The sequence below is a fragment of the Apus apus genome, chromosome 5 (assembly GCF_020740795.1).
Source record: "Apus apus isolate bApuApu2 chromosome 5, bApuApu2.pri.cur, whole genome shotgun sequence".
Taxonomy (NCBI): Eukaryota; Metazoa; Chordata; class Aves; order Apodiformes; family Apodidae; genus Apus; species Apus apus.
This window is the reverse complement of record NC_067286.1, coordinates 30,415,144-30,439,198: the sequence shown is the minus strand read 5'-3', so window position 1 is coordinate 30,439,198 and position 24,055 is coordinate 30,415,144. Positions and strand designations below refer to the sequence as shown.

At 46.1% G+C, this 24,055-nt stretch overlaps 1 protein-coding gene across 2 annotated transcripts in view; it reads left to right on the top strand.

Annotated features, from left to right (window-relative positions):
* Nucleotides 1-17,410, top strand: part of GALNT16 (polypeptide N-acetylgalactosaminyltransferase 16) — a 77,909-nt gene extending 60,499 nt beyond the window's left edge. The window contains exons 10-16 of one of the 2 annotated variants that reach the window (XM_051621610.1): nt 264-390; nt 1,313-1,405; nt 4,803-4,886; nt 5,301-5,442; nt 6,817-6,933; nt 13,821-13,960; nt 16,150-17,410. In XM_051621610.1, coding sequence (XP_051477570.1) covers nt 264-390; nt 1,313-1,405; nt 4,803-4,886; nt 5,301-5,442; nt 6,817-6,933; nt 13,821-13,958 — 701 coding nt within the window. In that variant the 3' untranslated portion in view covers nt 13,959-13,960; nt 16,150-17,410. Of the gene's footprint in view, nt 1-263; nt 391-1,312; nt 1,406-4,802; nt 4,887-5,300; nt 5,443-6,816; nt 6,934-13,820 lie in introns of both variants that reach the window. The other variant, XM_051621609.1, reaches the window with a different exon arrangement.
* The last annotated feature ends 6,645 nt before the right edge of the window (nt 17,411-24,055 follow it).

Below are 24,055 nucleotides of genomic sequence, written 5' to 3'. Positions count from 1 at the left end.
GCCTCATTGAAATGCTCAGGGGACCAAAGAGAGGAGTGGGACTGCAGAAGGCTAGGAAGTCTCTGAGCCACAAGGATTTGCCTCCATTTTGACAAAGGGAGAACAGTTTTTCCACTCTCATGGCATCACTTCTCCTGGTTTTGCTGTTGCACGCAATACATCTAGAACAGAGGGGCAAGGTTTTCCGGCACACTACTGAAGTTGCCCTTCTTGGAAATGCTGCTGATCTGCTGCAGCTGTATGACTCTTGGGGTCTCTTGCAGAGCTCTCTTTCCGAGTGTGGATGTGCGGTGGCAGCTTGGAGATCGTTCCCTGCAGTCGAGTAGGACACGTGTTCAGGAAGCGCCATCCCTATGACTTTCCTGAGGGCAATGCACTGACTTACATCAAGTAGGTGTTGGGCAGTTCCTGGTAGCAGCCAGGTCACCTTGCTGTTGGGCCATGTCTAAATAAGCCTGTGTTGTCTTCCTGCCTGATGACAGAGGAGAACAGCTTGTGGCTGATCATCTGTTCTCAAGGGAAGGATGAGTTGCTGTTTTCTGTGAACAAAATCTGGTCCCTTCTCTGTCATTTGTATTAGTGTGTCTTGTTCTTCCTTAGTCTGCAAGGGAGCAGGGGAGCAGTACCCCAGAGAGGGACCCTGGCCTTTCATGGGTACTACCCTATAACATGTTCCTGTGTATCAGCAGTCCATAGACATCTCTGTTGTCTCAGAGCTGCTTTTGAGTCCAGAGATCCTACTGAGCTGTATGTGCTCTGAGACAAGCACTTAGGACAACTTCCACTGCAGAACAGATGGAAAGAGAAAAAAGATGAGACAAAGTGCTTCACAATGAAGGCAGTGAAGCACTGGTGCAGGGCCCCAGAGAGGTGGTGAAATCTCCATCCATAGAGATTTCAAAACTCAACCAGACAAGGCCCTGAACAACATGACATAACCTGAAGCTAGCCTGCTTTGGGCAGGACGTTGGACCAGGTGACACCTAGAGGTGCTTTCCAAGGTGGTGTTATTCTAATCTGGGGAAAGGGATACTGTAAAACAGGATGATGGTGACAGTCCAGGTGTCTCTGCAAAAGGAGCAGGGTAAACACTGGCTGTTAAAATTTTAGCTTCTGAACTGAGGCATCCTTGCAAGGCTTTGTAGCCTTAACACCTTCAGTCTATATCCATCTGTACTGCTCACTGTGTTTCGTCTTTGGGATCCCACTCCCTCCTGGCAGATGGCCCTTGGGTCTGCCCACCCAGTGCCTGCTTGCTGGAAGGGCAGATTCTCCAGCAGCACTCAGCAAAGCATCTCCTACCCCCATGCAGGAACACCAAGCGCACAGCAGAGGTGTGGATGGATGAATACAAGCAGTACTACTATGAGGCCCGGCCATCTGCCATTGGCAAGTCGTTTGGAAGGTAAGCTGCCCCCAGACCTTGGTTAGGAGGGCTCTGGTAAGCCCCTTGCTAGCAGGACATCATTTTTGCATCTTCTCTGGGGCTAAGTGCAAGAAACAGAGATGCTCTGAATGGCTGGCTTGCCAGGGAAGTTGCCGCTTGAGTGTCTGGCTAACAAGGTTTGCTTTTAATTCACTTTATTTTTTCTCCCAGTAGCCCTTCATAAATCATTTGTTAGCAGAAGGCCAAAGGGATCCACAATTAAATGAAAAGGCTAGACATTTGAAGTGGATAGCTAAGAATGTTTTCTAACACAGCATGCAGCTGCTCTGGAACTGTGAGCTGTGCTGTTACTAGAGCTTGATCCAAAGTTCCTGTGTGGATGCAAAATCCTGGGGCAAGCACGGTTAGCTGGCACATGGGGTGCGTTGCACTTGGTGCACTCCCGTCTTTCCTGATGAGTGAATGACTGTTTTGCCTGGTTTTTAGGGCAGGAGAGAACACGGCCAATGGTGAGACTTCTCCTTTAGAAACACAGGTTGTGACTCATCTCCAGCACCTGCTGAGCCCACTTCTCTGCAGAGTTGTGCTCCTTACAGCACCTTTGTTAAAGCTGTCTCCAGGCCACATGGGATTTGCTGTTATGGGCTTAAGCATCCTTTGTTACCCAGAAATCAGTGATGGACACCGAAACTTGGGGTGAAGCTTGCTGTCTGTGTTAACAGAACCCTAGAACTCCCAAATAAATGTAAAAAGTCCCAGGAGTGGTGTGTATCTGTGGGTTATATCTGTAAGTTGTATCTGCCTGTGAGTAAGTGATTGTTGTAGTATCAGCTTAATGACTTTGCGAATGTGGTTGTATCTCAAGTAGCTACATGCACCGTGTCATGATGCATCTCCTGCTTCTGTGATGACAAGCAGGTTTGGTCTGACCCTCACAGCCAACACTTTTTTGTTGTACATCATGCTTTATTATCATGATGCATTACATATTTTGGTACGTACAGCTTTGCCTACCTAATTTATCTGTCTTTGAGCTGATGGCAGCAGCTGGGCTGGGGCCAAATAGCAAGTAACCCTGCTGCTTGTGAAGAGAACTATTGCATATGGGACATGAATATATTGCTAATGGGTTTAAGGGTCAAAGTCTGCAGTCTTGTTCACATAGACTTCCTAGTGGCTTTACTGGCAGCATTGGCTGAGTAAGAGCCAGAGCAGAGCTGTAGGACTGGATTTCAGGAAGTTTCTTGACCTGTTGTAACAGCCCTGTGAACCAGGATTAAATCTAGATTTTAGCATGCTAATACCTCTAACACCATCACTGTCAACTAGGCCTAAAATGGACCCTACTTCCCCACAATTTTGATGTGAATATAGGTTCTAAGTACATTCTCCTACAGTATGGGCAGTAGCCTCTGTGGGCTGAGGGTGGCAAGGAACATGGGTACAGTTACAAGTCCTTCCCGAAAGACAAATGTAGTGGTATGGCTTGAAGAGGAAAGTCCTAGTGTCACTGCTTAGCAGTTTTCTTCAGCCAGCTAAAGATGAACAGATCAGCAGTGGGAGGACTGCTGCACCAGAGTTACCAGGATGCTGAGTTAATTTCTCCTTATACTCGCCCTCTTTCCTAAAACTGCGTAAGAACAAATACTGTTCTTCAGGTCTGAAACCCAACCAGGGCCTAGACCTGCTGCTGTGTTCCCTCACCTCTAGCATACACAGATTAACTGTTTGTATATACCTGAGCACCAACTCTTTCTAGGCCTTTTCAGGAGCTGATGGTTGTGTAAGTTTCGTGGTATGGGTCTACAAGGGCACTCAAAGACAGAAATGCTTTCATGGTCCTGCAGTAGTTTTTCTGCAATGTATTATTTAACACTGTAAGACCTGGGCTCTGCCATCATAGAATCATAGAATCATAGGGGTTGGAAGGGACCTCGAAAGATCATCTAGTCCAACCCCCCCACCAGAGTAGGGTCACCTAGAGCACATCACACAGGAAGGCGTCCAGGCGGGTTTTGAACGTCTCCAGAGAAGGAGACTCCACAACCTCTCTGGGCAGCCTGTTCCAGTGCTCTGTCACTCTCACAGTAAAAAAAAATTTTCTGATATTCACCTTAAACCTCCTATGCTCCAATTTGTATCCATTACTCCTTGTCCTATCACTGGTCATCACTGAAAAAAGCTTAACTCCATCTTCTTGACACTCACCCTTTACGTATTGGTAAACATTGATGAGGTCACCCCTCCGTCTCCTTTTCTCCAAACTAAAGAGACCCAGCTCCCTCAGCCTTTCCTCATAAGGGAGATGTTCCACTCCCTTAATCATCTTTGTGGCTCTGCGCTGGACTCTTTCAAGCAGTTCCCTGTCCTTCTTGAACTGAGGGGCCCAGAACTGGACACAATGCTCCAGATGCTGCCTCACCAATGCAGAATAGAGGGGGAGGAGAACCTCTCTTGACCGACTAACCACACCCTTGCTAATACACCCCAGGATGCCATTGGCCTTCTTAGACACAAGGGCACACTGCTGGCTCATGGTCATCCTCTTGTCTACCAGGACCCCCAGATCCCTTTCACCTACACTGCTCTCCAGCAGGTCAGCCCCCAACCTGTACTGGTGCATGACATTTTTCTTCCCCAAATGCAGAACTCTACACTTGCCCTTGTTAAACTTCATCAGGTTTTTCCCCACCCAAGTCTCCAGCCTGTCTAAGTCTCTCTGAATGGCAGCACAGCCTTCTGGTGTGTCAGCCACTCCTCCCAGCTTGGTGTCATCAGCAAACTTGCTGAGGGTACATTCTGTACCCTCATCCAGGTCGTTGATGAAGATGTTGAACAACACCGGTCCCAGTACCGACCCCTGAGGGACTCCACTAGTCACAGGCCTCCAACCAGATTTTGCCCCATTGACTACAACTCTCTGACTTCTTCCTTTCAACCAGTTCTTGATCCACCTCACTGCCTGATCATCAAACCCATACTTGATCAACTTATCTACAAGGATGCTGTGGGAGACAGTGTCAAATGCTTTACTGAAATCAAGATAGACCACATCCACCGCTCTACCATCATCTATCCACCTAGTAATTTCCTCATAGAAGGCTATGAGGTTAGTCAAACATGACTTACCCTTGGTAAAACCATGTTGACTGCTCATGATGACCCCCAAATTCTGAGCCAAAGGAGCGCAAGAATTGGTCTCTGAAGGTGCTGATGTCTTCCTTTTCTGTTTCCTTTCACTTGCTTCTCTCCTTTTCACCTCAGGTCTAGCTAGTGCTCTGAACCCAGCAGTAACTAGGCAGGAGAACGAGCAGGGGGAAAAATCTTAGTCTCCCTCAAACCTCCTGGCTCATGTTCACTGTTGCCCTCCCTCCTGTTCACTACCTTATTCTCAACAACCTACCTGTGTCTCCAGTGTTGCAGACCGAGTGGAGCAGCGACGCAAACTGAACTGTAAATCTTTCCAGTGGTATCTGGAGAATGTCTACCCTGAGCTCAAGTGAGTCCATTCTCAGTTCTTTCCTGTATTGGTGCCAATGAGACAGTGAATATGTGCTAGCATATATTCATAGGGAAGGCTCTGGAAAAGAGGGAGGCAGAAGCAGGATAAAACAGTATGGATATGTTTTTTTACTGGCAATGGCCTTAGAATAGACATCACACTGAACTGCTTGGGATACACCTAAAGCACCCTATGCCTTCTGAAACAAAAGGGTACCAGCCCTTTGACCAAGTTCTCCTTTGACTTTTGCCTTCTCCAGGCATTTCCAGGGAATAGCCAGCATTCATTGTTAATTTTCTGGCAAATAAAGGGGACTGTTTCAGTAACGGGCCAGCTGTGCCCTTCTAAATGTGTGTGTGCTTTGGTCATTTCTGTGTACAAAGTGACATGCAACTGTCATTTTACTTCAAGGGTTCCTGAAAAGGAGCTCATTCCAGGAATAATTAGACAAGGAGGAAACTGCCTGGAGTCTCAACCACAGGATACCACAGGGAATACATTGACTGGCATGGGAATCTGTAAAGGAACAGTGAACAATCCACCTGTCACTCAGGTAAGGCAGACTTTGGTGCTTTGTTCCTGCTTCTGCCTTTTTTATTACCTGCAAATGGAAAAGGTATCTCTGGCCTCGGTGGGTTTGTACAGAGGTGTACCAAGGAAGAATTTGTCCTTGTTAATGATGTTAATAGTAAGCAGAAAAGGAAGCTGTGCCCATCTCTTAGAGCTCTGTTGACTCAACAGACCCAGAAATCGGGCAGAGTAGGAAGGTTTTCATTGCTCAAAGGCAACAGGTAGTGCTTGAATGCTGAGGGGTGTGATCAGCCTGTGCAGTAGGCACATGACCAAGGCTTGAGTCATGTAGCTGTTCTCAGACTGTTGCTAGGGTGTGCTCTGCTTCATTGTCCAACCCATGTGAACTGGTCCTGGGGTGTGCTTGGCTAGTACCCTCACATGTGGGTAAGAGATTTTCCCAGGGTCAGAAATGTTCCTTCGTCTGTCAGTTCAGTTATAGCTGCAGATGGCTTGAATCGTGCTGTTTTGCAGCTGCGTTTTGGTTTAAAGCTCAAATAGAGTTTAAATAGCCAAGGCCCCAGCTGATGTAATTTGGTGCAACTCTCCTAACTGCAGTGGAGCTGTGCTGGTTTATGCCAGCTGAGGATTTGCACTCAGCATCTTCTTTTGTGACTGAAAGCAGCAGGGAAGCAACTTGAGAAAGTTAAGGGTCACAGCAGGATATTTTATGCCAGAAAATATATGTTCACATCTGTTAGCTGTTGGAAACCAGTTTACAGCCAGCATTCAACATGCCATTTAATCTGACTCATTGTTCCATGTCATAACCATTTGAAATCTCTGAAACTTACTGCATTTTGTATTGCTTCCTTGTGTAATACCTAATAATAATAGTTGGTTGGGTCGGGTATCCATCTAGTGAGGGAAGAGAAAAAATGAAGTAGCTTGTGCTTGATGTGTGCTGGTGATATATGTTAGCCCGTGGACATGCTTGCATGTGTTTTGCTTCACTTGACAGTCTATAGGTCCCAGAAACCTGTTACAGAAGATGTCTGCTGTGTAAAATATGCAGAAGCAGTTGCACGTCATGTAAATCAAGAGTCAGGATCCTTCCTGCTGTGTAGGCCTAAATCTATAAAGCTGCAAAGCAGGGAGTGGGAAGGGATACAGAGTTAATCAGACAGTTCAGATGGTCAGGAGAGCCAGCTGCTGGCTTTAAAATAGTCATGATGCACCAGGCTTAAGTATAGACTTTTGATCATGTGAAGACTGCTGCCACAGTCTTCCCAGGGTGCCTTTAGTAAGAGTTGAACAGATAACACAAGCTTTTGAAATACCTGATAGAAAAAAATCTTTCTCCCTCCCTGATCACTATTATGATCCTAATGGAACCTTCCTTTTTCTTATGCCAAAGGAGTGGGTATTCAGTGACCCTCTAATTAGGCAGCAGGACAAGTGTCTTTCCATTACCTCCTTCTCTACTGGCTCTCAAACCACACTGGAAGCCTGCAATCAAAAAGACGGCAGACAGGTAGGTGGCTGTACCTGGTTTTAATCCCTCTATTGCCACATACCAGTGTTCCTACATCAGTGCAGCCTGTAGGAGCAAACCTAGTACTGTCAAAGCATATCAAATTCCCTTCCATGTTCTGCATCTCCCTCTCTGGTCTGTTTTGTGAGCTCAGATGAATGAGATTGCCTACCACCAAAGCAGGAGCACAGACCATGCTGGTGTGGGGGTGTCTGCTCTGCCTGCACCCGCAGCAGCCTGATTAGCTCCAGCTCAGTAGCCCCCCAGCCTTTATCCTTGGATACATTTATGTTCAGCTGGATCGGTGCATAGATGGAACACAGCGTCAGAGAGTAGACAAAGCAGCAAGTGCTTTGAGGTACCCAAGGGAAGGGTGGTGTGTGCTGTCATTTGTTTGCTTATTAAGACGTGAGAGAACCGTGTTCTTTGTGCTGTCTTTGGACATGTTAACAGAGCTTTAAAACTGCTTATGTGCAACTCATTTGAGGAATACTAACTGACATCGAGCACTGTATGTTCCACCCATACTGCTCCCTGAGGAAAAATACACAGCAGCAGTGTTCCCAACAAAATGCTGCTTCCAAGATGCGCATCCCTGATCTGTCAGGACACATAAGTCATCTTGCCTTACATCACAAGGTAAGAAATGGTCTCTGCAATGACCAGGGTGCCCTCACAGAGATGTGATGTACCTTCTTATCAGAACTGGGCAGAACATGACAGTTCACAATGCAGCATTTGAAGACAGTGCATGGGACTTGTTTCAGCCCTAGTTCTTGCCCTTCCAAGATGCCAAGACAGAATACATTTTATGTCATCTAAGGCTATGCTGGCTCTGTGTTCTCTGACACATCTATTGTTTTGGTAGCCCAAAGGTAAGAGATGGCTTAGCTTGCTACTACCTCTCAGCAGCATCCTCTTTTGTCAGTACTTTTAAATGCTATATGAGTCTCCAAACTCAGTTCTTCCTGAAAGAAAGCACAGAAATCCAGTCTTGCCCATTTATGGAAAGCCTGTGTAGACTTTGGGGGTTGGTTAATGCAGAAATGTCTTGAAGAACTGTCATTGTGAATACCCTGGGAAAACTCTTGAGTTTGGATTAGCTTTGCAAGGTTATTCCAGGTGAGCTGTGCTTGCCTGCTCCTTTTTTTTTGTTGGTAATCACTCACCCCCTTGCTGTGTAATTAGGTCACTTAGCTTCCCCTTAGGTGCTTTGCAGCATTTTTCTCCCTGGCAGCAGAGAGGACTCCAGCAGTTGCCAAAATCAGCTTTCCCCTCCTCCCCTGTCATGGAAGGAAAAAGGTTCCTTGAAAGGGGGTGGAGTGCAAGCCCTATTAGCCAGAAGAGAGATTAATCCACACTAACACAAGCAGACTCATTCTGCTGCTGGAATACAATTCATGAAGCCTTGATGTGTTGATTATGTACAGGCTCATTATAAACACATGCACACACACTTAAGGATGTGAGCTGTTGTTTTCCATTACCTTATGTGAACAAACTGCACTTAGATCAAGGACTTGACCTAGCAGATGATTTAGCCAACTGACTGTAAGTAAGGATTTTGTTTAAGCATTTCAAATAACTAGAGACTGATTTGAATCACAGCTGCCATTCTGAACTGCCTTGCAGCTGAAAGGATGAGGTGAGTGAAGTGCATTTGAATTTTTATCTGAGTTTAAATGCTCTGAAATGTTGAGGTTTTTTGGAAGTCCCAAACTCCCACTTCAGATTTCTACTTATAAAGCCAGTTCTACTTGCAATGCTCAAGTTGCCTCTTGTTACGGTCCCTTCCTCCCATAAACAAAACAGGAATCATTGTTAGTACTGAAATTGGATTTTAATTAGCTCAAAGTCAGTAATCTTTGCAATCTATCCCAGTCTTTCTTCATCCTTTTTCTACAAGGGCCACTTGCATCTAATGCAATGTTTTGTGCTTACTTTGGGAACTGATTCTTTCTCTGTCAGGTCCTAGCCAGTGTGGAAAGTGAAGCTAGCAACTTCTAACGCGGTCATCTGAGAGTATGTCTGGCATGCTTATGGCAACAGAGCAAGACAGAGATGGAGTCTTGTTCTTCCTGGGTTGACAGCTTGCAGAACCCCCCACCTAGGATGTCACCCAAGCCCGGCTTCTGGTATTTGGGAGGCTGAGTTTCAAGGAGATGGACTCTGCTGTAGGAACTTTAGAAGTGCAAAGTGAAAGAGCAAAGCTGGAGGGAACAAACTCCCTTCCAGTTTGTGTGTTTCCCATGGGTACTCACAGCCCAAAGAGTGAGTGCTGGGGGGAGAGCAGTGTTTTCAAACAGTGCATGGATGTAGCCACTCCTTAGTTCAAGTGGGCTTCTCAGGAAGTCAGTGGGGCTGGATGGGAGTTAAGACCAGGAGGTTGACCTACTTCAGAGAGGTGGATGTGGCAAGGAAGAGCCCCAGGTATGTGTTCTGGGTGTAAAGGGTTGAGCTGGGGCAAGGTGCATCACACACACAATATCTTAAGAGGAGGCAGTGGCATAATAAAAGCCCAGCTTTGAACATCTCTGGTGTCACTGTCCTCAGAGGTCTGTGGCCAAAGTATTTGGGCTTTTCTGGATCTAGGTTTCATGTCTATCAATGATGCAAAAGCAAGATTTCTGACAAAAGATAGGGTAAATGATGGCTTCATATTTTACTGTAATCAGAACAGATTGGTTAGATCCTTACACCAAACAGCTCCTAAGGTTGCTTTCTTCTTTCAAACATACTGAATCTGTGCCCATGCCACGCAGCTGTTGTGCGTTGTGTCCACAAGGCAGACAATTTTGTTGTTATCTTTGAGTGCTAGCAACAGTCCATCTAACATATATGTAATAATATATGGCTTTAAAGTATTATGAGCTGTACCTAGAGTGTTACTTCAGAAGTCTAGAATTTTGCAAGTAGGAGGATATGAAACAATAGTCAAAATCTCTATGTTTTTTGGTTCCGTCAGACTGTTCTCCCTTGGGTTGAAAGAAACCAGGAACAAAATCTATTTGGCACCATGATCCTGTTGATCATTCAACAGCAACAGCTGGCACTGCTAGCAGAAGACCAGCCAAGAGCTATTCTGCATAATCAGAACTAGTTTTCAAACCAGATGGATGTTATCCATAATGTTATTTGGAGAACAGCGATTTTTAGTTGAATGCACAATAAGTTATTGCCTTTAGCTTTAGTTTTGGCTCTGACTGACAATGGGAGTGGTGTTTTAATTTGTGTTATAGTGAGGACAAATAGAAGGCAAAGTGAGAGTCAGACAGTGAAATAAGAGAATGAAAAGGAGGAACATTTCCCAACAGAACAAGAACCATGCTGAGAAATCCTATTAAACAGCCATATTTCATTAAAATGTGCTGAAGGAATGTGACCCCCAGCCCGAAAATGAGGACGCTGAGTTTTCTTGTGAGAAAAACAGCATTTGAAGTTCTGTGTGCATTTGAACATGATTGGGAACTTTTTCTCACCTTGCTTCTCAGTGTATCATATCACCCAAAGTGCAGACAAATGCAACTTTATATAGACTAGAAAATAGAGAGTGAAAACTGGTCTGTTCTGGAAGCACCTGAACTTTTTATTATCCTGAAAAATTACGCTGGTGTAAACACTTTCAGCTCTTCTATATATTGGGTGGAAGAGGATTGGCTGTTTCTGACTTTTCTCTTAGTAATTGCACATGGAATGCTTCTATCCAGTCACCTCTAAGTCCTTTACAATTATAAAGATGGAAAGAGACTTTTACAGAAGGGTGGAGAAATTTTTTGGTTGACAACGGGGAAGAGAATCAAGACACTATTTAATAGAAAAAAAAAAGGATTCTTATTTTTCCATCTCCACTCCAAACCTGCTGTGACCAGTAAATGTATTATCTCCATCTGCACAAGAAAGGAGACCAAGGGAGATTTTCAAGCCAGAATTTTTCAGACTGTGCAATGCTTCCAAAAGATCTCCCAAAAGCTTTCCTTCAAAGCACAGGCCAGTTGTAATATCTGGCTGTAAGAGAGGGGAGGACTCCTTGTAATGTTTGGCTGTGTATGCAGGAGGTGTCTGCTCTGTTTGTTTGTTTTTCCTAAGGATTGGCATCATCCCTGTCATTTAAAAGTTAGCTGTCCAGACTTCCCTCATGGTCTATGGAGAATGCTGGGCCCTCCCAGAAGGTGCTTGTACCTTGGACCCCTCCATAAATATGTTACCAGGTGACTAGTTTGTAGACTAAGTTGCCCAGCTCTGAGGCGGCTGATGGTGAGAGATGAGCATCCTATCTCCTGTTTCCACCCATTCCTAGTGCTCACCCTCATCAAGGGTTTGTGATATGATGTGTCCCTACAGGATTAGGTGTTGGGCTGTCCTTGGTAATCCTATGGTCTGTCAGTCAAGAATAGGGGGTCTTGTGAAAGGCTCAGGTGAAGACAGGGGAGTTGCTCTGGTATCTCATGGAGGGCAGCATAGTACAGTGTCTGACCAGAAAGGTTGGGATCCATCATTCTGAAAATACTACTTCCAAATGAGATGAGGAGCCCTACTTTGGCTTTAATTGTCAGTATACTTTATAATGGCTCCACACATGGCACCAGATCAGCCTTATATTCAACTCTGTCTCCTTTTCAGCATTTCTTCTCCCCATTCACCATCCTTACCCTACTTTCTGTTGAACATAGGGATCTAGAATGATTTGTAACACTGGGCTTTCAGGTTGTGTGATTCACTGAGAAGTTGATTAGTTTGATGTAGTTTGTTAGCAAGAGAAAACATGCTCTGGTGAGTTCCGGTGTGCTGCTGTGTGTGTTGCTATCCTGCTGTGTGTGTTGCTGTAGACTCTCCCTACAGACATCAGAGAGACACCTGCTCAGCATGGAGAGATGACATGACAGTGGGTCTCTTATCTGAGGAATAATATAAGCAAGACTCCCAGTGGTGCTAGTTATCTCCTGAACAGCTAGGGGGAAGAAACACAGTGTCTCTTGGTAATTGCCCTTGTCCTCCATCTCAAATCTCCTAAGAGCACACTCCTCTACGGCAGGCTCTGCTGGCATGAGAGAGGTGGCTGGCAGGCATTCTCTAGCACATGCACAGAGGGAGGCAAAGGAGGAGGCTGGAAAATCACATATACAGAGAGGCATGGAGAGGGTGGAGGATAAGGACGAGTTTCCTTCGCACAGTAGATGTGCTTTGAAGAATTCAAGAGGTGCTTCACTCAGGTGTCTGTGACCCTGGGAAACAGCAGTGAGAGACTGATATGCAGAGATCACACCAGAGCCAGACGGCTCAGAGACCCATGTAGGCATTGGGTTGCAGCAGCTGGTGAGGGCACTGCAGTGCACGGACTGCCTTGTGTCTTCCTCTCCACCATCGCTACATTCCTCTGCCCCCTGGCCTACTAAAACTGGCTTCTTCCTGCTGCACGAACAGCTCTGCTTTAGTGGTATCCTGCCAGCCAGGGCTGTCGGTGCTGGCAAAGTGATCCTGCCTCTGGTGTTTAGTCTTGAAGGAGTATGTGATACAGGAGCAGCAACTGCCCTGTGCTCCAGGAAACGTAAGCAGCACACAGATTGGAGGAGAGCTGCCAGCACTATGTGAACGTAACTGAATGTCTTAAAGCACGCAGCGTGTGGCAGTCTGCTTACTGTGTTACCCAAGAGTTAATAAGTTGGTAGGTTTTGACATTGCTTGGATATTTCAAGATTTTTTAAAATTCCTTTGTATATAGTCTGCAACAGCCTTGGGGTCCATCAGTGCATCACGGTGTTCCTTTTTCTTCACCACTCTCATGAGCTAGCCAGAACATCCTCATAGAATACTAAGCTATTTACTGACTGAGCACTCAGACCTTCATTGTAACTGGGTCGTATGTGTGACTGAAAAGAGTGATGGGAAAATCCCCAGAGCCTGGAGCACTCAATCCAATAACCTGCTTATCTCAGCTGTGCCTCACTGGAGGGAAGTGCACAGCCTCACCTGGGGTCTCAGTGCTGTTTTCTAGGTCTACTGCTCTCAGAGCATGTCCACAAGGTCCCACATGCAACCCTTTCCTGAAGGTCCACTTTGGTTGTGCTGCTCTCCCGAAAACAAAACATATGTCCTAAACCTCAAATTGCAAATTCTGTTGAGAAAGGGCTGTACTTTCCACCCCTGCTGTAAAGAACCGGGAACATTGTGACTGATAGAGAACAGACAAAAAGTAGAATAAGTCTGTGGACATGCTCTGAGGGTAGCAGACCCAGACAACAGCACTGCAGAAAGCAGAGCAGTATTGAAAAGCTGTCAAATGGATACTTAAAAACTGAAATGTTGGCAGGACAGATAAGATTCTGAAGAAGAGCCAGCTGAGAAGGATAAAGACCTGTGAAGAGCTTTCAAGGTAATGCTGATAAAAATCTTAAATTTGATGAGAGGAGAGATGAGGGGACATAGAAGAGAGATTCTATCTAGCCAAGCAGGAAGAAGTGTGATTGCTGTGAATGATTTGCTTTCCATGTTGGGAGAGCTTTCAATGCTTTGCTTTCTATGGATTGGAAAGAAACCATATAAGGGTATCAGGTTTTGACAGGTATATGGTTGCCTAGAGATGCAGGACGAAGAGTGGCAGGGAAATTGTGAAGATTATGTGCTTTTGAAAATGCCACCAGTTGTAGATTTTTGTGTTGTTTGCCTTCTAGAAGCTTCTGAATATCTAGCCCTATAATTCAGCTAAACTCAAACTCCAGGTATTGTTAAAACAGGAAACCAGTGCTTTGGAGGTTCTCCCCATACCTAGATTTTCAGTCTCCCCAGTTGGGGTTTACTTGAGATTTATGCCCAACCTTTCTTCTCCAGCTTGGAGGCACAGTTCCCTGGTGAAATGGAAGTAACAACATGTTTATTCTGTCTTCTCACAGAAGTGGAAGATGAAAGGCAGTTTCATTCAACACTTTGTCAGCGGTCTCTGCCTGGAAAACCAGACTGGGAGAGTGGTGACCAACCCTTGCCAAGCAGATATACCTGGCCAGCAGTGGGAGCTGCTACAAGCAACATGATGGTAGCACAGAGATCTGTCTCCTTTTTTCTTTGTGCATGAGACTTCGGGAACAGAGGGGGATCGGGAAAGGAGAGGAATGGTTTTGTATGTCTGACCCTAAATGTTTTCATTGTGCCCATCTGCAAGCCACCATTTCATCTGAGCACTCGGTGTTCTTGAGCTTTTCAGAGGAAAAGCTAGAGGTGAGAGGATGAGGAGAGTTGCTGAAATCTTCCCATCTGTTGTCTTAAGTTCTCCTTTGTAGCTGATACCTGTGCATAGCAGCACCCAGTGAGGGAGGAGGACCCAGCCCAGTACTTGGAGTGACTAGAACTGCCTTGCAGCTCCCCCCATATGTTCCTTTCTCTGCTTCCAGAGCCTATGGCCTTCAATCCAACAGTTTAAATTATGCTTATACAAACATTGGTAGCTCTTTGGCTTCCCTGGCTTTTCTCTCTAACATCATGCATCATTTATGCATGTGTCTCTCTCAGTGAGGACTGGCCAGAAAAAGAGTCATCATGGTGAGTGGTGGGGCTGGGAAGGAACTGGCAGACCCCAGGGAGGCAGGTTTGTAACCTCTTTGTGGTGAGCCCATTGCTTTCTCTACCCGCAGTAGCTGCCCTACAGCCAGATGGGCTGAGGCTGGGAAATGGGGCACAATGCTGACAAGAGAGCTGGAAAAGGGACAATCTGTTTTAGCAGCATAATCAGGGATTGTTTGGGGGACTATTCCCTGTTGAATTCTTGCTTTTTTATTTTTGCTTGTTTTTTATGGGTGGAAGGCCAGCCCTGCCACCATGAGTGATCCAAGCCCGCGGGCAGCCCAGCTGGACCTGGTTTCAGGGTACCAGACTGCTGCAGAGCAGGTCAGAGACAGGTGCTGACACTTTGGTGTGCCACAGAGACTGGGACCGTTCTCTGGTTGCTCTTCCTAGTGCTACCAGTCACTGTCCATCTCACCTCACGCTGAAGGTGATGCTCTGAGCTGTGTGGGCAGTACACACTGATGATGCCACTGCACTTGGCTCAGGCCTGTGGCAGGAGCCCACCCTGTTCCCTGCTGAAAGAGGCAGAAGCCCCTAGGTCATCACAGGCTTCCTGCTGCTGGCTGCAGGAGCACAGTGGCTCTCTCGCTCTGTGAACACTGCCTGGCATGACAAGCCACCCGATCCCTCTTTCTAGTGGGAAAAAAAAAAAAAAAAAATCTCCATGCAATGTTACCTCTTCCTACTAGATCTGTTAAATTTTTCTCTTGAAGCTAGGTTTTGTAAACCAACACTCCTCTCCAAGAGCCTGACAGGGGAATCAGATGGTGGGGCCACCTTCAGTAGGCAATGGCTTGCCTGGATCCTTTCTGGTGTAAAAGAAGCGGGATGTTCATTTGGATTCTGAACAGCTGGCTGCTTTTGGTGATGTTTTTTTCCCTTTTTAATTCTTTCTCCTACCTTGGTATTAGCCCAAACAACTGACAAAAGAACAGATGCTGTTCTTCATACATTGCATGTGCTCAAAAGTGCTTTTGTGAGAACTCGACAATTTGTTTTCTGTTATTCATTCTTTTATTTAAAAAAATAAACTGGCCAGGTGGCAGGAGCTCTTGTTCTGTTTCACTCTTCACTTTGACTTCAGCCCACCTATGCTGATTAACCAGATGAGTGACCTGCCTGCACTGGGAGAACTCAGGAGGCAGTTCCCTTTGGTCCTAAGCTGACAGCATGGCACAGCTGCCCTTCTGTGTGGGAATGGGAGCACTGACTCCACAGAGATTTCCTTTTCCTCTTCTCCTATGGAGAGATGCTTTGGGCCTGAACCACTGAGGCCAGGAAAAAGCAGAGAAGGAAAGAAAATAGCCAAGGAACAGAAAGAGGGCAGGGGAGACAGACCTGTCACAGGGGTAAGATGCCATTCTACTAGCAATTGCTTTTTTAAACAAGAATATGTAGGAGATGCTACTTCTGAAACAGTATCATTAGGCAGTAGGAGACAGGAACAGTCAAGTTCTCATGTATCTGGCTAGAAAAAAGTTGATGCAAAGACAGATAATAGGCCATTGAGCAGGTACTGTACATAAACTCTGTATACAATGAAGTGCTAATGGATTATGTATTTTCATTAAAATGCATCCTATGTGACCATCTGAGCTTCCTCCATGTCACTCTCCAGCAGCTTAAGGGTTGCAGCTAACAGCATGTTCACTCCTCCACCAGGTGCTGCTTCCTTCCTTCTTGCTCCCACTGTGTGTGTGCAGCTTTCTTGCAGTTCCTTCTTCATAATCACACTGGGACTAGGACCCAGCTCCTCTACAAACAATTCTCCCGACTGCTGCAGACCACGGGAGCCCTGCTCATACACAGTCTCCAAGCTTTGGGCCAGCCCTGGCTCAAAGGGCTCTTCTTAGCACACTGGCTACTCCCCTGGACTTTGTGCTTGGCTCCAGTGTTGGAGGTTACTAATTGCTCCCAGATGAGATGAGCCTGGATGATGCCTGGATGAGCTGTGTTGATTTGTGCCTCTTCTCCTATGGCTCACCACCTGGCAGAGTGTGAACTGGCATCTCTCTGGGGCTGTGAGCTGGGGCAGCTGAAGGTTGGACACACTCCTTCTTCAGGTGCCCCAGCCTAGGGGAGAAAAGGGAAAAGGTGGGCATATGCTAGATGTCAATACCTTTAATTGTCCCTGGAGACTGGGGCTACCAGAGTCCTACCTCTACTTGGACATGTTCTCCTGAGGTCACCTCCCCACTGCTTGCTCCACTTTCAGCTAAAGCCCTGCTCTCAGGGCCTTCCTGTAGGCCCAATGGAGACCTCCCATGCACACAATCTTCTGGAAGCCTTTGGTTTCCAATGGATTTCAGCAATTGCTGAAAAGGAAGGAGGTGCATTACAAAAGACTGCTTTCAAATGTGGGCAAATTAAACCTCTCAGAATAAACAAAACTTTGTCCAAACTCATTATTAGCATATTTTTCATTTCCATTGCACTGGATGGAAAGAGGAACGATGTTATCTGTGCTTTTTTCCTCAAGGTCCAAGCTGTGCCATGTTTTGGAACAGGACTCTGGTGGGGATTTTGAAATCAAACTGACTGAGCCCACAAATTTGGCCCAGTGATTTGTTTCTTTACCAGTGAGAGCAAGCAGCTGCTCATACTTGTTTTCCTGTTTATTTTAAACAGCCCCCTAGATTGTCAAGACAGAGTATTTGCATTGGTGATACCTTTTAAGAAAGCTGTTACTGTATCAGATAATCCAGTGTAATTTTGTGTGCTGTGAACCAATGGGGGTTTATTTAAGAGGAGCTGAAACTACTGTTGCACAGAAATCAATTTCAAAGTGTTTATTTTTCCCACTCTTAAGTTGCACTTTGCCAGATGTAATTTATGTGGAGCTGAGAATTGTTTTCCCTTTTCTTGAAGAAAGCATGTGCCAGAATCTGTTTAATGCCTGGAATAAAATCTACTTTGAAACAAGTGTTTCAGCCTGTTCTCATTTCCCCTTCTCATCAGAAAAGGCTTCCATCCGTTCTTGCCTGGTCCCTGCCTCTGTCTCTCACTGGGTTTGTCCCCCCGGACATACATGCCCCAGTTTTTTGCAGAGGTTCCCACGTTGCTTCTAGAGGGATATTGCAGGAGCTGGCAGAGATGTGTCTGGGATACAAAGGCACATCCATTGAAAATTACTGAAGGAGGCCTTCTGAGGCCTCTAGGTAGGAAGGTCTCCTTTCTGTCAAAATTTAAGAGCAGGTACTGGCTTTTACAAGCTGAAAGAAACACCTCAGGTTTGGGGAAACAAATTCTTCCTGCAACTCTCTCCTTGATCTTTTCCTCAGGCTATCAGCCTGCCTGTTCAAGGTCTCTCTTCTGCCTCAAGCTGGAGAGCAGGGAAGCATCACCACCCACAGACACCTCCTGGGATGTGCTGTTGATGAGCCTCAAATACTGTAACACCCTAGAAGGCTGAGAAACTTTCCTCTTAAAAAAAAAAAAAAAAGCCCAACCAGAAATGTCATTTTGGAGGCTTTAAGTTTAAAATTGGGGCTTAACTGCTTGCTAGTTCATCCACAGAGGTTTTTTCAAACTAGGATCAGCTGGGTCTGTCTCTACAGGAAGCAGTTGTGCTAGAGTCTCAGTCTAGGGAAGGTGTGCTGGAAGTTAGCTGATGTGGGGGGGAACCACTGCTTCCCCATGCTGCCTGGTAATGTTTCCAGTGTGTGAGTGTTGTGTGAACTCGATAAAAATGAAGTCGGGGCTTTCTGTCTTAGAATGGTTTCTGTAGCAGGACATCAGTTGGCCTCTGTCCCTGGAGTCCTGCCACGCTTAGCCTGAGTGATGGCCACTGTGGGGCCCTAGAAACCAGGAGATTCTCAGGCTATAATGATGGCTGGAAAGACTTTAATTAGTCCTGTCTAGGAAAATGAAATATTTATCTTCTGAAGAGCCAAACTGGAAGGAGGGAGAAATGGTGGAGGGCTAAGTAAGTGAGGGATGAGATCCCCTCTGAAGACAATAAGGGTCAGACATGCAGTGATCTGGCACATAAATAAGGTAGAGTTTGGAATAGAAACAGTTGCACCAAAGGAAACTAGAACCAAGTGTGCATGAAAATAGGAGGAACAATTTATTTGCAGAAGGTTAAAAACATAGAAGCACCACATCTACAACCATCACAGACTTGAGTGAAATCTGGTAAATGCTTTATCTAAAAAGGCAAATCAAGTATTGTTTCGATTTGTTGTATTGGGTTGTTTGTTTGGGTTTTTTTTTTTAAATACTCCAATAGTTCATTTTAGCACTCACAAACCAAGTTATTTTCTTAGGAGCAGAGATGTTCTCCAGGCTATGTTCAGTAAGACATGTAGGGGCTAGGAGATCTCCTTTTTCCGCAATCTATTGAAAGGGACTTGCTTGATACAAAGACCTTATGTGTCTCTTTATTCTCAAAGTCCTCTGCTGTTGGGCTGTAGGGGGTGCTGAGGTGGATGCCTCTGTCCTAATCGAACCTCTTCAGCATTTGAGAAGTAGCTACTAATTGCAGAAGCACCTGGAAACCTGACTGCAGCTCCTCCCTCCGGCAGGCATCCTAATATACTTTGTGCATCCTTTTTCTCTTCTACTGCTTGGACAACACAGCTGAGGAACTCCACTGTCCCTCCCTCTAAGGGGTTTAAGATTCATTCCTTCTTTGTTACTTGTGAGCATTTTGAACAGAAGCAAAGAAGCCCCAGAGAATTACAAATGTTGAAGTTAGATGTTTAGATCTACCTGAAACAGAACTTGCTTTCATTGTGTTTGTTTTGTTGCTACAGTAGCAAAAAACCAGCACTGCGCTGCCCTATGAAAACAGATGGTGAGAGTTCTGTGCCCCTGTGTGGACAGGAGACGTTGTCTCTCCACCCCTCTGACTGTTGTCTGTGTTTCTGGTTTGCAAACACTGTGATGCCAGAGCTGCATGAAAAGTGTAGTGTTTCTGTGCTGCAGTGTGTTGCAAAGGTGCTGCTGGGCAAAGGGAGGCTGGGTGCTGGAGGGAGCTGAACAACCTGTTACTTCTCTGACTGATCTGCATCTCTTTGAGAAATGCTGTTTAAGTCTCACCAGTAACTGACCAGTGTTTAAAAACAGGTCACATTAAGGTAGTATTTCTGTGCTGGAAATGGCACTGAGTAGATGTTCAGACCTGCCTGTCTGAGTTAGGGACATCTAAATGGAAATAGTGGCTTCTGCCTGACATATCAGTGAAACTCAGGCTTTACAAATCTGAGTCATTACAATAAATCCAGCTTCATGTGTATTGCATGGTGCAAAAAGAATGAGAAAAAAGATAACATAATCATCCACTTGGGACAAAATTGTGGTTCAATGTGATTTTGGGGGAAACCAGCTTCTCTGGTTTGGATTTCCATGGAAACTAGCACAGCAATGCTGCTTACCAGTGCCTGCGGTGGGGCCGAGCTCAGCAGTAGCTGCAGCAGCGGTGTGCTGGTGCTGAGCTGCCCAGCGCCCAGACAGAGTTAAACCTGGCACAGGAAGGGCAGTGAGAGGAGTTTCTACAGGTGCATCAGTGATGAGAGACAGAACAGGGAAAATGTGGACCCTCTCCAGAAGGAAGCAGGAGACTTCATCACAGAGGATACGGAGAAGGCTGAGGTACTGGATGACATTTTTGCCTCAGTCTTCACCTGCAAGGATTCTGGACACACTGTCCAGGTCACAGAAAGCAAAGGCAGAGACTGGGAAAAGGAAGATCTGACCACTGTGTGAGGTGAGTGTTTGCTTCTTCTCCCTAGCAACCAGCAATAAGAGGAAATGGGGTCAAGTTGTGCCAGGGGAGGTTCAGATTGATATTAGGAAACATTTATTCACAGAAAGAGTGGTGAGGCATTGGAACAGGCTGCCCAGGGAGGTGGTGGTGGCACCGTCCCTGGAGGCGTTCAAAAAACAGGTGGACGTGGTGTTTCAGGAGATGGTTTAGTGGTTGAGGATAGGGTTGTAGGGCAGGCAGTTGGACTTGATGATCTTGAAGGTCTTTTCCAACTTTGGTGATTCTATGGTTCTGTAGGAGAACAGCAGGATCAAGACCATCTAAAGAACCTGAAGGTGCACAAGTCCATGGGACCTGACAAGAGCCACCAGTGGCTCTTAAGGGAGCTAGCAAATGAAGCTGCAGTGCTGCTTTCCATCATATTTGAAAAGTCATGGTAGTCTGGTGAAGTTCCCACTGACTGGAGAAGGGGAAACATAACCCCCATTTTCAAAAATGGAAAGAAAGAAGACCCAGGGAACTACAGGCCAGTCAGTTTCACCTGTGTGCCTGGCAAGATCATGGAGCAGATCCTCCTGAAGGCTCTGCTAAGGCATGTGGAAAACATGGAGGTGGTTGATGGCAACCAACATGGCTTCACCCAGGGCAAGTAATGCCTGACAAATTTTATGGCCTCTTATGATGGTGTCATAGCGTTGGTGGACAATGGAAGAGCAACTGATGTCATCTACCTGGACTCGTGCAAAGCATTTGACACTGTCCCACATGACATCCTGGTCTTAAAATTGGAAGGATGTGGATTTGATGGATGGACCACTCTGTGGATAAGGAATTGGCTGGACGGCCGCGCTCAGAGAGTAGTGATCAACAGCTCAATGTCCATATGGAGAACAGTGATGAGTGGTGTTCCTCAGGGGTCAGTACTGGGACCAGTGCTGTTTAACATCTTTGTCAGTGACATGGACAGTGGCATTGACTGCACCCTCAGCAAGTTTGCCAACAACACCAAGCTATGTGGTGTGGTTAACATGCTGGAGGGAAGGGATGCCATCCAGAGGGACCTTGACAGGCTTGAGAGGTGGGCCATTGCCAACCTCATGAAGTTCAACAAGGCCAAGTGCAAGGTCCTGCACCTGGGTCAAGGCATTCCCAAGCACAAATACAGACTGGGTGGAGAATGGATTGAGAAAAGCCTTGAGGAGAAGGACCTGGGGGTGCTGGTGGATGAGAAGCTCAACATGAGTCAGCAATGTGCACTTGCAGCCCAGAAAGCCAAACATGTCCTGAGCTGCATCAAAAGAAGAGTGGCCAGCAGAGCCAGGGAGGTGATTCTCCCCTCTACTCCATATACCCCACCTGGAGTGCTGTGTACAGCTCTGGAGCCCTCAGCACAGGAAGTACCTTGCCTGCCCAGCATGGTGGGAAGAGAAGTGTGAAATTCATGCTCTGTTTATTCTCTCTGTGTTTTGCCATCATCTTCACTTCCATCTGCTTTTTTTTTATTTTCCTTCTCCTTTCTGGTATTAAAACAGACTTTATGGATGAGGAGACGGAACAGAGAAACGTTTTTCTTAGCAGAAATTGATGATGGGCTTTCTCCTCACTGCTGCATTTTTCCCTCTCCCTTTGCAGGGTTGTGAGGGGTGTTACTCTTTAGTGTGTACACTTGTCAGGTTTGGGAAACAGACTCAGTCTAAATCACTGTTCCTGCTTGGATTAAATTTCTGGTTGTGCATTTTAATACTATTGACCTTGAGAAATGTGAGTAGCTGGGAGGATGCTGATGGTCAGACAGCAGATGCAGCAGTAGAGAGCTGGCCCAAGGTAGGTGAGACTGAGGGCTATGGGGGAGCTGGGTGGTTGTTCTGCCAGTGCCTGTTTTTCTTCAGCAACAGACACTGGCAAACCAGTAATAGAACACCGGAGTCCTGAAATGGAAGGAAGGAGAGGAGAGAAGTACAGGTAAGGTTTGCAGCAGCTCTGCTTTCTGTACTCAGGGAATGCTATGTAGAGATCCTGCCTTGGTGTCCAGCATCACCTCTCTTACCCTTTGAAACACCCAGCCTATCTCAGGCTGTTCATCTGCAATACTGCTTAATACTCTGATACTTTTCCCCATTAAAATCAGCTTAATGACAGCTGCTGTGCAGATGAAGTCTTGCTTTATAATATCATCCAGGCTGTCTCTGCTGCTGAACATGCTGCAGGGCAGGAAGCATGTAAATGGTGTTGCAGCAACTCAGGACCTCTTTGAGGCAGAAGTCATTTTTTTCTAGGTAATTTCTCAGATTTTTGAGGAACAGCAGCAAACTGTAGCACAGACTTGATTCCAAGTTGTTGGATTTGCTCAGCCTTGTGTATTAGGTTTGCAGGCTGCTTAGCCCTTTTGGGCAGCCCCAAATAGTTCCAGACCATCCCCTGCCCCAGGAATACTGGCACAGGCTAGCAGGGTGCAGCCTGGCTGGGGGATGAGATAACTTGGCTGCCACCAGAGAGTTTGGTCCCTTGCTCAGCAGTTGCTCTTACCTCCTGCCATATCTGGAATTTTCATGGGAGCCTTCACCTCTGAGAGTTTTGTTTAGTCTAAATCACTCAGCCTGTGAGAGCTGATGATGCTGCAGCTGTAAATATCTGTTGATGAAAATGGGCATTAAAAATGTGACAGATGTAGCTGAGTCTAAAAGCATACCAAGGGGTTTATGCTTGGGGTTGAATTACACAGAGCAAATGTTCAGCCTGGTTCTTTCAGTGCTCCTCTCAAGGCTTCAGTGCCTTGATGTTAAGCTTTTGTATTTTAACACTCTTAAATGCTATTGTGTGAGATTTGTTGTGTGCATTTTTTTAACTAGAGGCTACACGTTGTAATTCTGTTGACAAGGACAACCAAATGACGTCAAAGCCCTTCTAGTTATCCCAAGCTGAAGTGTCACCTCCACTTTCTGTCTGAGTAGATGAAAGTAATGTTCAAAGAGACTCAATACCGCTGCATTTTTCAAGGCAATCAGCTTCTCCAAGCTCTTTTCCCCCCCAGGCAATCTAAATGCTAAATAGTTATTTAACATAATTACCATAGCTAAGACAGCCATTTCCCCCTCCACACACCTGATGCTCATTAGCAATATTTAAAGTGTCACATATCACCTCTCTTAACTCCAGACTTTCTTGGCAGGAGTTTGTCAGGTGTCTGCAAGTGTTGAGCCTCTGATGAAGAGCTTGGGGAAGTCTCTTGAGCACAAATCCTTTGTCCTGGGAGAGAAGGGGTCTGGATTTCTGCAAAACTATTCCCTTTCCTCCCTCCCCAGCTTCATTTTGATCTTATTAAAAATAAACAGCAACAGCGAATGATGCCAACCCAGCACTAGGCTAAGTTGGGTCCCTAAATTGGAGATGAGTTTAGCACTGAGTTTGTGAGGGGGCAGGGTGGTGGGAAAGCTGGCTTTAACCTGTCCTTGCAGCTCCTCTTTCCCAGGTCAGAAGAGGATACAACTGGGTCACTGGTGGCTGCTTGCAGCATCCAAGAGCCTTTGGCAGGACCAGCAGCTGCCAGCACGGACATAGCCCCTTTGCCCAGGAACACCTTTAGCCCCTGCAGAGGCACAAACTCCATGGTTTACAGTTCAGAACCACTTCCCACGGCTGTTACAGCAGTTTACCCACAGCAAACAGAGCCTCCAGTGAGGGGAAAATCCATAGGAGAGGTCTGCTTGCTGCACCCTATCTGGTTGCCAGGAATTACTCCCACCCTTCTACGAATGCAGTTTGTTAATGAAGGAACAGATCCTCTGGTTAACTTGGGCTGCTCAAGGTGGAGCTGTTCTTAGCTCTACCTGCTAAAGCTGCTCTACTTTACAGCTCACA